Here is a 12,924-nt window from a genome sequence, read left to right as displayed (position 1 = left end):
ATTATAAACCTCCCCCTCCTCCCTCCCCCTCCCTCTCTATCTTCTAAATCAAATTTCCTAGCAGCCTTTTCCCTCTTCGAAATTAAATTTCCAACATGGTTTCACTCTCTTTCCGTAACTCAATTCCTCTCTCCATGTCTCTCCCGTCCTCCTTCGCCAACCCTTTTCTCTCCCACGCTGTTCGAAGTTTAATTTGAGTTTTATCCAAAATATCCCCTCTCGTTCCTTTTGTCATTCCCTTTAGCCTCTGAGTTCAAAGCAAGGAACAGTTTAGATTGTTTAGAATTGAATGTACACATGACCTCATTTATCTACCAATGATGTTCCAATCCTTTTAAATTTAAAATCTATGTTGTATTCTGGTCCCATTGAACCTCTCCACAATACCTATGTATGTATCTACCTTGTTTCTTTGAAAATTATTTGCGCAGAAAAAGCTCCTTTTGTGGTGAAAAATTAAACAAAATAAAATAATAGCCTTTCCAAAACTAAACCTAATAGGAAAACAACAAAGGCACCAATGCCTTTTTCGAATCAAAAAAATGAAATCATTTTCCTGAAGGATGATATTTATATCAGTTGTCATGTCAAAACCAAAAAGCTCTTGTAAAAACCTCTGTATACATTTTCCCCCTAAAGCACATTGGATATTCTATTTGTCTATTTGTACAAAACAACATAGTTACAAACACTCGCAAAACCAACATAATTTCAGCCCGAAAACACCCCCACATTAAACGTAATTATTTTGATGTTATTCCAAGAGAGTTATTTTTCCCCGTGTGTAATTCCGTACTTTATCTTGTTTTCCCTTTGGTAACCCGAGGGAAAAGTTTACCTCTTTGATACTTTTTTTGTACGGTTTTTACATTAGTATTCCTGCTGCGAGCTTTGATAAAAAATGAATATGCCTTTAATTTTATACCACTCTTGAGCTGCTTGATAAGTACAAAAGCATAATTAGGTTCTTAGGGAGTTACAGTGTATAATAGTTAACTAACTGAAGAGTACTAAAGAGGGGGAATGTTAGTGGAAAAATCTAAGAGAACTCTCAGTATCCACGGATAATTTATTAATTGAAATTCGCCAGCGGGCTTCTGAAATCTAAACATGTTCAAAATGAGAACTTTGCTTTCCAAACGAGTTTGAGATTTTACCTTGTCTGGCTGGGGGGACGTTAAACAGGGAGTAGACCAGCTCAGTCTCGCTGGGGGACTATAAACAGGGAGTATACCAGCCTGAATTTCCCTTGCTAAAGAAATAGCAAAGGTTGAGAGGGAAGGGCATCCACTCGTAAAGTTTGTAGCCAAAACCAAATGTCAGCCCAAAGCGATCATCCGGGTTAGGGCTGATTGAGAGGCTGACGAAAAACGCCGACCTCGTCTGTACACGGGAAAAGGTGAAGAAAAAGAAGAAGAAAGACTGGAGGCATACTTAACCTATGGGTGGATATAATATCATCAAGGTTTTCAAATTAAGGTGATAAAGTAAATTGAAACAACGGAGGTTTTATCGTCCCAAAATCGAAGAGAGAAGGAGAACTGGCTAGGATAAAGACAACAACCGTTTCGAGTCTGTCTATGATAAAGTTCACCTCGGGCGGAAATCGAACCCGCGACCTAGCGCTTACGATGCAGGCGTGCTACCCTCCAACCTACTAGGCTGGCCAATTAGATATTATGTCTAATCTATAGGTAAAACTGACTGGAGAGGGTGAGATAAATTTTTTTTTTTTTTTTTTTTTTTTTGCCGTAAATTACGCTAATTTTGTGTCTTGAGATAGTAGGTTAAACCAAAAGTCGAACCCAAGGTCTTATATATTTTATTTTATTCTATTTATTATGATACGTACGATTTATTGTATTTAAAATGTTCAAAATAAAAAAAAGAAAGTATTGTTGAATTTTTTTTTTTTTTTTTTTTTTTTTTTTTTTTTTGCCGTAAATTACGCTAATTTTGTGTCTTGAGAAGGTAGGTTTAACCAAAAGTCGAACCCAAGGTCTTGTATATTTTGAACCGAAAGAGTGATTCACGAATGACACACAATTGTTCTTACTCATCACTCTGTCTTAGGGGTAAATCTCGAAGATTTTTTTTTTTTTTTTCAAGAGGTTTATAGAGGGAACTGTAACTGCTAAGGTCTTATCGTCCCGAAAGCGAAGAGAGAAGGAAGACAGTATATGAGAAAGCCAGCCTTTCCGAGAACGAACCTTATTCTACAGGATAAAATCCGCCCCGGGCGGGAATCGAATCCGCGACCTAGCGCATACAAGGCAGACGCGCTAAGCTCGAAGCTAACTAGGCTGACAAAAAACCCTAATTAATCTTTTAGAAAAAGATTATAAAAAAAAGTAGGTAATAATAATCACACCAACCACAAAGGGAAACCAACCTAAAAACCTAACCAATTTAACCTGAAAAGGAAATAACTACAGCCCGACACCAACTTTAGTTGAATGGGCTGTTCGACAAAATCCTGGCTACGGCCTTGGTTGGTGGTGGTAATGTAGTTCTTGGTGGTGTTGTTGTCGTCGTTGCGGCTATACGAAGGGAGCTAGGAACGAGATCTTCGCCTTGCGACCAGCGCCTATCCAGGTAAGTGTGTTTTTCTCATTGTTTATAATAGTTAAGGCCCGTGCGTAGTAGGAACACTCTCATTTAAATTACATTGTCTACAGGGACAATTTGTGTCGTTTGGGGGAAAATAATAATAATAATCGTGCCTTGTGCAGTGGGAACACTCTCATTTAAATTACGTTGTCTACAAGGACATTTCGTGTCGGAAAAAAAATCGTGTCGTGTGCTAAGGCCCGTGCGTAGTAGGAACACTCTCATTTAAATTACATTGTCTACAGGGACAATTTGTGTCGTTTGGGGAAAAATAATAATAATCGTGCCTTGTGCAGTGGGAACACTCTCATTTAAATTACGTAGTCTACAAGGACATTTCGTGTCGGAAAAAAAATCGTGTCGTGTGTTGTGGGATCAATCTCATTTGAATAACATTGCCTACAGTGACATTTGGGGCGAAAAAAATCGGATGAAACTCACGACAAGGATTTGCGTTGATCAAGTCTTCATGAGTGCAACTGGCTGGAAGGTTTGGGTAGACGCGGATATGTGGCATGGTTTGTATGGCGCCACATTCGCACTTGCATGCTCCGATAAACTAGGGCCCGTGCGTAGTAGGAACACTCTCATTTAAATTACATTGTCTACAGGGACAATTTGTGTCGTTTGGGGAAAAATAATAATAATAATCGTGCCTTATGCAGTAGGAACATTTGTCTACAGGGACAATTTGTGTCATTTGGGGAATAATAATAATAATAATCGTGCCTTGTGCAGTGGCAACACTCTCATTTAAATTACGTTGTCTACAAGGACATTTTGTGTCGGAAAAAAATCCTGTCGTGTGTTGTGGGATCAATCTCATTTGAATAACATTGCCTACAGTGACATTTGGAGCGAAAAAAATCGGATGAAACTCACGACAAGGATCTGCGTTGATCAATGGCTTCATGAGTGCAACTGGCTGGAAGGTTTGGGTAGACGCGGATATGTGGCATGGTTTGTATGGTGCCACATTCGCACTTGCCATGCTCCGATAAACCCCATTTAACCCCATGTTGTACAAAAGTTGTGATGTCTTTGCTACAGATAATTCATGAGTTAATTGTTGGATTTGCTTTGATTTAGTGTGTTGTGGGATCAATCTCATTTGAATAACATTGCCTACAGTGACATTTGGGGCGAAAAAAATCGGATGAAACTCACGACAAGGATCTGCGTTGATCAATGATCAAGTCTTCATGAGTGCAACTGGCTGGAAGGTTTGGGTAGACGCGGTAATGTGGCATGGTTTGTATGGCGCCACATTCGCACTTGCCATGCTCCGATAAGTCCCATTTGACCCCATGTTGTACAAAAGTTGTGATGTCTTTGCTACAGATAATTCATGAGTTCATTGTTGGATTTGATTTGACTTTCTACTTGTTTCAGGTGATGTGGCTCGGATACCCGGGCACCAGTGGCGCCTCCTACATGGACTACATCATCACGGATGCCGTGACGTCACCACTGGCCTTAGCTTCCCAGTACAGTGAGAAGTTAGCCTTCATGCCTGACACCTACTTTATTGGAGATCACAACCAGATGTTCCCGCATCTCAAGGAGCGATTCATTGTGTCGGGAAAGGTAAGTGTGTGTGGCCTTAGCTTCCCAGTACAGTGAGAAGTTAGCCTTCATGCCTGACACCTACTTTATTGGAGATCACAACCAGATGTTCCCGCATCTTAAGGAGCGATTCATCGTGTCGGGAAAGGTAAGTGTGTAAAGTTGACATTTAATTACGCCTAGTACATTCGGAAGTTTGCATTTCCCTCCCCCTCCTTTTTTCTTTATAAATCTCTGCAGGTTGACGTACTTAGGGGGAAAATCAGTGATGATAAATCCCTCAAAAAAGTAACAGCGTATCATCCGGCTAGGGAACGTCTTGACATTTAATTACGCCTAGTACATTCGGAAGTTTGCATTTCCCTCCCCCTCCTTTTTTCTTTATAAATCTCTGCAGGTTGACGTACGGAAAATCAGTGATGATAAATCCCTCAAAAAAGTAACAGGGTAGCATCCGGCTAGGGGACGTTAAACAGATTGTAGACTAGCGTCTAACTGTGGGACTATAAACAAGGAGGAGAACAACTAACCCTAACCAGCCTAGCTGGCTGGCAGTTTTCAAAGGGTTCCGTCTGCTTTTAAACAACAAGCACAAGTTCTCACGATGGTTGATTGCGGTTCAGGATGAGTCAATTAAACATGGCCATAGACCATCAGCTGGTCCCGGTGTATGACAAAAAAAAAATACCCTTTCTTTATTCTGCCATCACCATTCAGCGAAAGCTAAAGCCGCTAAAACAAGAACAAAGTAACATCTATTTTGTCATATTAATGTAAAAAAGATACTAAAATATAAGGATACAATGATATCCACATACTCCAACTTATCATCCCAATTCATATTGTTCAGTAGTTTCACAGCACACATGCTAACAGGCGAGGGCAAATAGTTTCTACAAAAAAACAACTGCGTAAAGTCTGACGTCACACATATTTGAACTCTTTCATTAGAACGGAAAATAAAAATTGAATTTTCGACCTTTTATACTTATTTTTTTTCGGAGTTTTGACCTCAAATATGGATTTTTCCCAACTTTTTACATAGGAATCGACCATTTATTTATAATTTTTACCCAATTGCAACTGCTCCATTGAAGAAAACGACGACCTTTTCGAAAGAATGCATTTTCTCCCCTCCCTCCCTCCCTCCCTTCCTTTCTTCCTCTTCTCTTTCTGTCCACTTTCAAACTCGTCCTTTTCTTCCGTCCTCCTCCTTTTTCTTTCCGAGGAATAAAATTCATCGCCATCGCACATGGCCAGCAAACCCGGTGTTCGCGGAACGGATAGCCTTCTATTTGTCCTTGTCCTCCTCTCTTCGATTTCGAGACGATAAGACCTCCGTTGTTACAGATTCCTCTTGAAGGAAAATACGTACGTACAGACCATGGGTTGAATAAAATTACCTTTTTTGAACTCAGGGGACCCTTAAACGGTTTGAACACCCATTTCCCGATTTTGAAAATTTGGACCGATTGCAATACTTTCTCATTACTTAGTATAGCTTCGCTATACTTTTGTATTAGGTCGTTCAAAAGACAGAACAACCTCCATAGCTAATAAATCTGAGGTGGAGAATTTCCATGGCGTGTAATATGCCTTAAGTGTAAATTTTTCAAATCGTAGGAAATTTTTCAAAAGGACTAAAACAAGTGTTAATGTGAACATTACTCATGTGAGTCATGCGAATGTACTTTGTGTCCTGGTTTGAGAGACACCAACTGTTGGTTTTTTTCCTGTACTTTTTTTATTATTATTAATATTTATTCTAATAATTCTATTCGGAGTTAAGTGGCAGAGAATGTTTCAGGCATTAACTTCGCCCTGATTTTTTCAACTTTACGCTACCTTTTTCTTTGTGTTAAGCAGAGCTTTTCACAACTTTAGTAATGCTGTAATATCCAGTTTATATCACAGCATTACCAAGTGCCTCCTTTGCAATCAACTTCAATATTTCAATAATCTTTTTGCTTTGGCAATGCCGCCACTTCTATTCGGAGCAGTACTGCAGAGAATGTTTCAGGCATTAACTTTGCCCTGATTTTTTCAACTTTACGCTACCTTTTTGCTTTCTCCTTTTTCTTTGTCATACTAGGTATATCTTTTACATTATTTGGGAAGATTTGTCTTCTCATTTCCCTTAAATTCTTTGTGTTAAAGCAGAGCTTTTCACAGCTTTAGTGGATAATTAATATCACAGCTTTAGTCATGCTGTAATACAGTTTATATCACAGCATTACCAAGTAAGTGCCTCCTTTGCAATCAACTTCCATATTTCAATAATCTTTTTGCTTTGGCAATGCCGCCACACTTCTCCTCTACTCATTTTAGGTGAAAAATATTACGAGTTATATTATTTCCGTTCTATTGTTGACCCAGGTATCGGAGGCCGAAGAGTGCTACAACACGGCCCACTGGTCAACCCTCCTGCTACCAACTCTCTCATTGAAGTCAGCCTTAAGGTTGCCGAATTGCCCACCACTACTCCGATTGAGGTAATGGTCTTAGCTTTATTAATGTTTGTTTGTTTATCCTGCTGGGATAATAGTGAAAAATCCCTTTACCCCACAGTCTAACCAAGGTCGTATATATTTTGACATATTATGGGGAACGAATATTAGGACAACTAGAGTAAATGAACACCCTTATTAATTAGGTAACTGGAGGTGCAAGTGTTGTAACTTCAACTCGAGCGCTCGTAGAGGAAAGATCTCTCGGGATTTTTTTGGTCTGATGATGGGAATCTGAGTATTCTCTAAAGCTCACTAAACTTTCTTCGTGGAAATCGAATCTCCATCAAGAGTAAATGAACACCCTTATTAATTAGGTAACTGGAGGTGCAAGTGTTGTAACTTCAACTCGAGCGCTCGTAGAGGAAAGATCTCTCTCGGGATTTTTTTGGTCTGATGATGGGAATCTGAGTATTCTCTAAAGCTCACTAAACTTTCTTCGTGGAAGTCGAATCTCCATCGCCTTTTGAATTTCATTTTAATTTCTTTTGTAAATAATTATTTGCATTTAAGAGATTGTAGGTCTAATTTCCGTCCGTACAAATATTAGGACAACTAGAGTAAATGAACACCCTTATTAATTAGGTAACTGGAGGTGCAAGTGTTGTAACTTCAACTCGAGCGCTCATAGAGGAAAGATCTCCTCTCGGGATTTTTTTGGTCTGATGATGGAAATCTGAGTATTCTCTAAAGCTCACTAAACTTTCTTCGTGGAAGTCGAATCTCCAACGCCTTTTGAATTTCATTTTAATTTCTTTTGTAAACAATTATTTGCATTTAAGAGATTGTAGGTCTAATTTCGGTCCGTCCTCTTTCAGACCATGATCGCCAGTGGTCAAGTGCAGACCTCAGTGAACGGTATTGTACTGCAGAACGGACTGGCCACGAATCAGACCAACACCAAGACAGCCACCGGGGAAGAAGTTCCTCAGAGTATTGTGATTACGTCCAGACAGCAATATGGTCTGCCAGAGGATGCCATTGTGTACTGTAACTTCAATCAGTTGTACAAGATCGATCCGTCCACACTGCAGATGTGGGTCAATGTAAGTAGAAGGTCCCGGGTTCGATGCAATGTGTTTCTTGGTCAAATGGTCACTGAATAAAGTAGAGTAGCTAGCCTAGATAGCTTGGTTGGTAGCGCGTCTTGCCGTGTAAGCGCTAGGCCGCGGGTTCGATTCCCGCCCGGAGCGGATTTTATCCTGAAGGGATGAGGTTCGTTCTCGGGACGGCTGGCTTCCTCCTATTCTTCCTTCTCTTTTCGATTTTGGGACGATAAAACTCTAGCAGTTACAGTTCCTTCTCTCAAACCTCTTCAAAAAAAAGTATATTTTATTCCATTTAACCCTTTGACTTCTTCCCACTCAGGTCCTGAAAGCCGTGCCGAACTCGATCTTGTGGCTTCTCAAATTCCCGGCCGTTGGCGAGGCCAATATCTCCCGGCCGTTATTCAGGCCACGGCTCAGGCCCTCGGCCTCGACCAGCATCGTATTCTATTCTCCAATGTGGCCGCTAAGGAGGAGCAATGTTAGACTATTCCACCTAACCCTTTGACTTCTTCCCCCCTCAGGTCCTGAAAGCCGTGCCGAACTCAATCCTGTGGCTTCTCAAATTCCCGGCCGTTGGCGAGGCCAATATTCAGGCCACGGCTCAGGCCCTCGGCCTCGACCAGCATCGTATTCTATTCTCCAATGTGGCCGCTAAGGAGGAGCATGTTAGGCGGGGACAGCTGGCCGATGTGTGCCTGGATACACCCCTGTGTAATGGACACACGACTTCGATGGATGTACTTTGGACTGGTGAGTTATCATTGCCATAGACCCGTTTTGACCCGTTTACACGCTCGAGCCATTTGCACAAACTGGCTTGCGCAAGCCAGTTTGCACAAGTGAATCGTAGCGTGTGAACGTAGACTTGAAATTTTACAAGGGCCAAAAAAAAGCGCTAGGTCGCGGGTTTGATCCCCGCTCGAGCCGAACTTTATCCTAAACTGGTTCGTTCTTCCTTCTCTCTTCTCTTTCGGGACATTAAAGGACCTTGATAGTCACACAGCTGGCCGATGTGTGCCTGGATACACCCCTGTGTAATGGACACACGACTTCGATGGATGTACTTTGGACTGGTGAGTTATCATTGACATAGATCCGTTTTGACCCGTTCACACGCTCGAGCCATTTGCACAAACTGGCTTGCGCAAGCCGGTTTGCACAAGTGAATCGTAGCGTGTGAACGTAGACTTGAAATTTTGCAAGGGCCAAAAAAAGCGCTAGGTCGCGGGTTTGATGCCCGCTCGAGCCGAACTTTATCCTAAACTGGTTCGTTCTTCCTTCTCTCTTCGCTTTCGGGACAATAAAAGACCTTGATAGAAAAGAATAGTTCCCTCCGTACACAAAAAGCTCACTCTGAGGCTTAGGTGTAGGGGCAAATAGCCCTAAAAGTTAGGTTAAGCTTATACGAATCTACAGTTCCCTCTAAAAAACCTCTTTCTTCGTATTTCAGGAACCCCTGTTGTGACGTTGCCAGGTGAAACTTTGGCATCTCGCGTGGCAGCCTCACAACTGGCAACACTGGGCTGTCCTGAACTCATTGCCAGGACTCATAAGGAATATCAGGACATTGCTATCCGACTGGGAACCGACAGAGACTAGTAAGTACTTCCAGTGTTCTACCAATCATACCTTTTCAAGTTTATTTAGCAAGCCAGAGGCCTAACTAGTGGAAGAGCTCATAAAGGTAAGAAATGTACCATTAGAAGAGAAAAAATATTCAAAGACCCAAGTTATTAACAAGCTCCTCCTCCTCCCTCCTCCTCGGCTTTTCTTGTCAGTCTCTTCCAGGCAGCCCTATTGTGTACTTCATGTCCTGATGAAATTTTCTCATCTCGTGAAGACAATCGAGTAGCGACCAGTGGCGACATTACCAGTGTAGAAAGATTATTGAAGTATGGAAATTGATTGCAAAGGAAGCACTTAGTAATGTTGTGATTTCCACAAAAGTTGTGAAAAAGCTCTGCTTTACCACGAAGCATGATGAAAACCCCCTTTTTACTTTCCTTATTCAAAGTTGGTATTTTATTTTCAAACTCATCTTTCCCCTCGCCAGGCAACATTCCGGAGGCATGAAGTATGGAAATTGATTGCAAAGGAAGCACTTAGTAATGTTGTGATTTCCACAAAAGTTGTGAAAAAGCTCTGCTTTACCACGAAGAATAATTCATGATGAAAACCCCCTTTTTCAAAGTTGGTATTTTATTTTCAAACTCATCTTTCCCCTCGCCAGGCAACATTCCGGAGGCGATCCAGTCTTACCGCACGGCTCTCAAGCTCAAACCCGACTTCCCCGACGCCTACTGCAACCTGGCCCACTGTCTCCAAATAGTATGCGACTGGACAGACTACGAGGCACGCATGAAGAAGCTAGTCAGTATCGTAGCTGAACAGCTGGATAAGAACCGCCTACCGTCTGTACATCCGCATCATTCGATGCTGTACCCGCTCACCCATGAGTACCGCAAGGCCATCGCTGCCCGCCACGCGAACCTGTGTCTGTGGAAGAGCTCATAAAGGTAAGAATTGTACCATTAGAAGAGAAAAAATATTCAAAGACCCAAGTTATTAACAAGCTCCTCCTCCTCCCTCCTCGGCTTTTCTTGTCAGTCTCTTCCAGGCAGCCCTATTGTGTACTTCATGTCCTGATGAAATTTTCTCACCCAGGTCTTGATTCACACAATCTTTCCACTTTTTCTTCGGTCTACCTCGCCCTTTTCTCCCCCTCACTTCCATTCTCTCAATTCCCCATGTAGACGTTAAACCCTAGGGCGCATCGAAATTTATTAGAGTGTGCTAACAAAAACTTCTTCGTTTTTCAGTCTGAAAGCAATGCGCGCCAAAGTGTGGCAGGCGCGCACCGAGTCCCCCCTATTCTGCGTGCAGAGGTATGCGCAACGCTTGGAGTCCCTCTACAAGGTCATGTGGGATAGATACTCGCAGAACCTGCCCGTCACGCATATAACCCAGTTTGGAGAGGCGAGAGAAGACAACTTCAAGACAAAATGAAGAACCTTGAAAGTAAGTGAGCCTTTGAAGGAGAGGATGAATAGGGCAGTCTACTAGTCGTGGCCTGACAATTTCAAAACAAAATGAAGAACCTTCGAAGAAAGTGAACACTTAAACAATATTCATTTCGATTTCAGAGCTAAGATAGCGCGCGAGGCGGAACACTTCCTAGATCTCTCCCAGGTGCCTTGCAATGGAAAAGCCGCGGACCGTATTCATAAGGACGGAATTCACATTCTGGTCAATATGAACGGCTATACGAAGGGAGCTAGGAACGAGATCTTCGCCTTGCGACCAGCGCCTATCCAGGTAAGTGTGTTTTTCTCATTGTTTATAATAGTTCAACTTCCTATATTGATTTGACGTACTCTATGTGTTTTGTTTTTGGTCACAAATATAATACAAATGTTCAACTAAGTTTAATAATACAATAGCTTAATGAACTGTTTGTGTTGAAAAAAAAACTGTGTTTTCTTTTTGTATTAATGTTTCAGTCATCGTTTACCGAGCTTAATGAACTGTTTGTGTTGAAAAAAAAACTGTGTTTTCTTTTTGTATTAATGTTTCAGTCATCGTTTACCGCCTAGTTGTGCGAAATTTATCTCTTTCGTTAGCGGTAATAGCAAGTTGAATGCACCAGTTCCAAATGGACTTGTAAAGTAACATTGAGTGTGGTTGGTATTTGGGGCTAAACAGTAGCCCCGCCCGCCTATGGAGAAATCCGAGTACATACCAATACCAAATTAAGATAAATAACACCTCCTACAAAGCACATGAAAAATCACAACTGCTATTTCGCTCAGGATAATCATAAATATCCTGCTATTCAAAATAAAAACAAGGTGAATTTGGAATTTACAAAAATAATGTATTTAATAAAACTCGAGATTGTATAGGTACTAAACGTTAACCGAATATCTTAAAAATTAACGTGGTGACACTCACTCCGATGGCGTATTAGGGATATGTGAATCCCGTGCCGACCAGACTGATTGCCTCCAAAGAACTCTATGTTGTGTCAACTCCTCCCAGTCGTTCAGTCCCCATCTGTTGCATAGTCTCTTCATCTCGTTGATCCAGCAGCTACGTGGTCTCCCTGGTAAGCGTTTGCCTTGATGTGGTGTGTTGGTGAAGATCTTCCACACGGCTCTGTTTTTGTCTATTCTCATCAGGTGACCAAGCCACCGTAGTCTGTTAGTGTTCATGGTGGCTACTATATTTGGTTGTTTGGATAGGGGGGTAGATGTCGCTGTTGTGTCTCCTTTTCCATGACTGGGTTTGATGGTCGAAGTAGGGTCCAAATATTGTTCTGTACACTTTGTTTCCAAATCTGCATTCCCAATTTTTGGTGTCTGTGAAAATGCTGGATCTCGTCTCACTACAAGTTTGAGATTTTGAGAAAGTTACATTAGTTTCACCAAGTCTGGTGGCATTTACAGACTTTGAGAATGAAATGTTATTTGACTCTTGAGACTTTGATATATCAAAAGAGTAGATGTTATATGTTTCATCATTAATAATAGTAGTTTCATGATTTTGTTGATGGCTGTTCACATCATCGGAATTTTTTTCCTTATGCCATATCAACAGTGAAGGTTGAGCCAAAACCCAGTTGGCCTCGAAGCAATCACTCTACAGCTGATTGAGAGGCCAACAAAAAATGCCAACCCCATCTGAACATGGGAAAAGGCAAAGAAGAAGGAGAAGACATTGAATTGAGAATAATGTATCATTGTATCAAGCGAGAGAAGACAACTTCAAGACAAAATGAAGAACCTTGAAAGTAAGTGAGCCTTTGAAGGAGAGGATGAATAGGGCAGTCTACTAGTGGTGGCCTGACAATTTCAAAACAAAATGAAGAACCTTCGAAGAAAGTGAACGGAAGGGAAGAATGAATAGGCAGTTTAGCAGTGGCCTCTTTTGAAACAAAAATACCTCTCCAAACCATTGCTAGAGGTGAATTTAAATTAGAGAAAACCGTAAACCATGAGTGAGTCACATAAAGAACTAGGGTGGATGTCACCAATATTTTTTCAGCCCTTAGAAGGCCGGTAAGCTAACAGCCTGTTAAGATCCATTTGATTTGTATAGGCCTGTTAAGCTAACAGTGCTGTTAGGGGCTAAAAAGTAAGTTGGTGAAAAACACACCTAATGTTTTTATAGAAAGGGTAGCTTATATGCGTAAG

The 12,924-nt window shown here is 41.4% G+C and overlaps 1 protein-coding gene and 1 long non-coding RNA gene across 2 annotated transcripts in view; one reads left to right on the top strand and one right to left on the bottom strand.

The window, feature by feature from the left end:
• Window positions 1-12,733, top strand: part of LOC103507890 (UDP-N-acetylglucosamine--peptide N-acetylglucosaminyltransferase 110 kDa subunit) — a gene marked incomplete at its 5' end in the record, with an annotated part of 19,985 nt that extends 7,252 nt beyond the window's left edge. Inside the window, 10 exon segments of the mRNA XM_026822634.1 lie at window positions 2,538-2,595; window positions 4,003-4,203; window positions 5,053-5,065; window positions 5,966-6,016; window positions 6,571-6,668; window positions 7,502-7,729; window positions 8,254-8,482; window positions 9,183-9,330; window positions 10,552-10,734; window positions 12,506-12,733. Of these exon segments, the coding sequence (XP_026678435.1) occupies window positions 2,538-2,595; window positions 4,003-4,203; window positions 5,053-5,065; window positions 5,966-6,016; window positions 6,571-6,668; window positions 7,502-7,729; window positions 8,254-8,482; window positions 9,183-9,330; window positions 10,552-10,734; window positions 12,506-12,509 (1,213 nt within the window).
• LOC113466872 lies at window positions 10,651-12,679 on the bottom strand. Its single transcript, XR_003391142.1, has 2 exons — window positions 12,602-12,679; window positions 10,651-10,830 (listed from the first exon to the last, which is right to left on the bottom strand). It is a non-coding gene; the product is annotated as an uncharacterized LOC113466872 (long non-coding RNA).
• Window positions 12,734-12,924: the final 191 nt, after the last annotated feature.

The sequence above is a fragment of the Diaphorina citri genome, unplaced genomic scaffold (assembly GCF_000475195.1).
Source record: "Diaphorina citri unplaced genomic scaffold, Diaci psyllid genome assembly version 1.1 scaffold348, whole genome shotgun sequence".
NCBI lineage: Eukaryota > Metazoa > Arthropoda > Insecta > Hemiptera > Psyllidae > Diaphorina > Diaphorina citri.
This window is presented reverse-complemented; position numbering and strand designations above follow the sequence as displayed.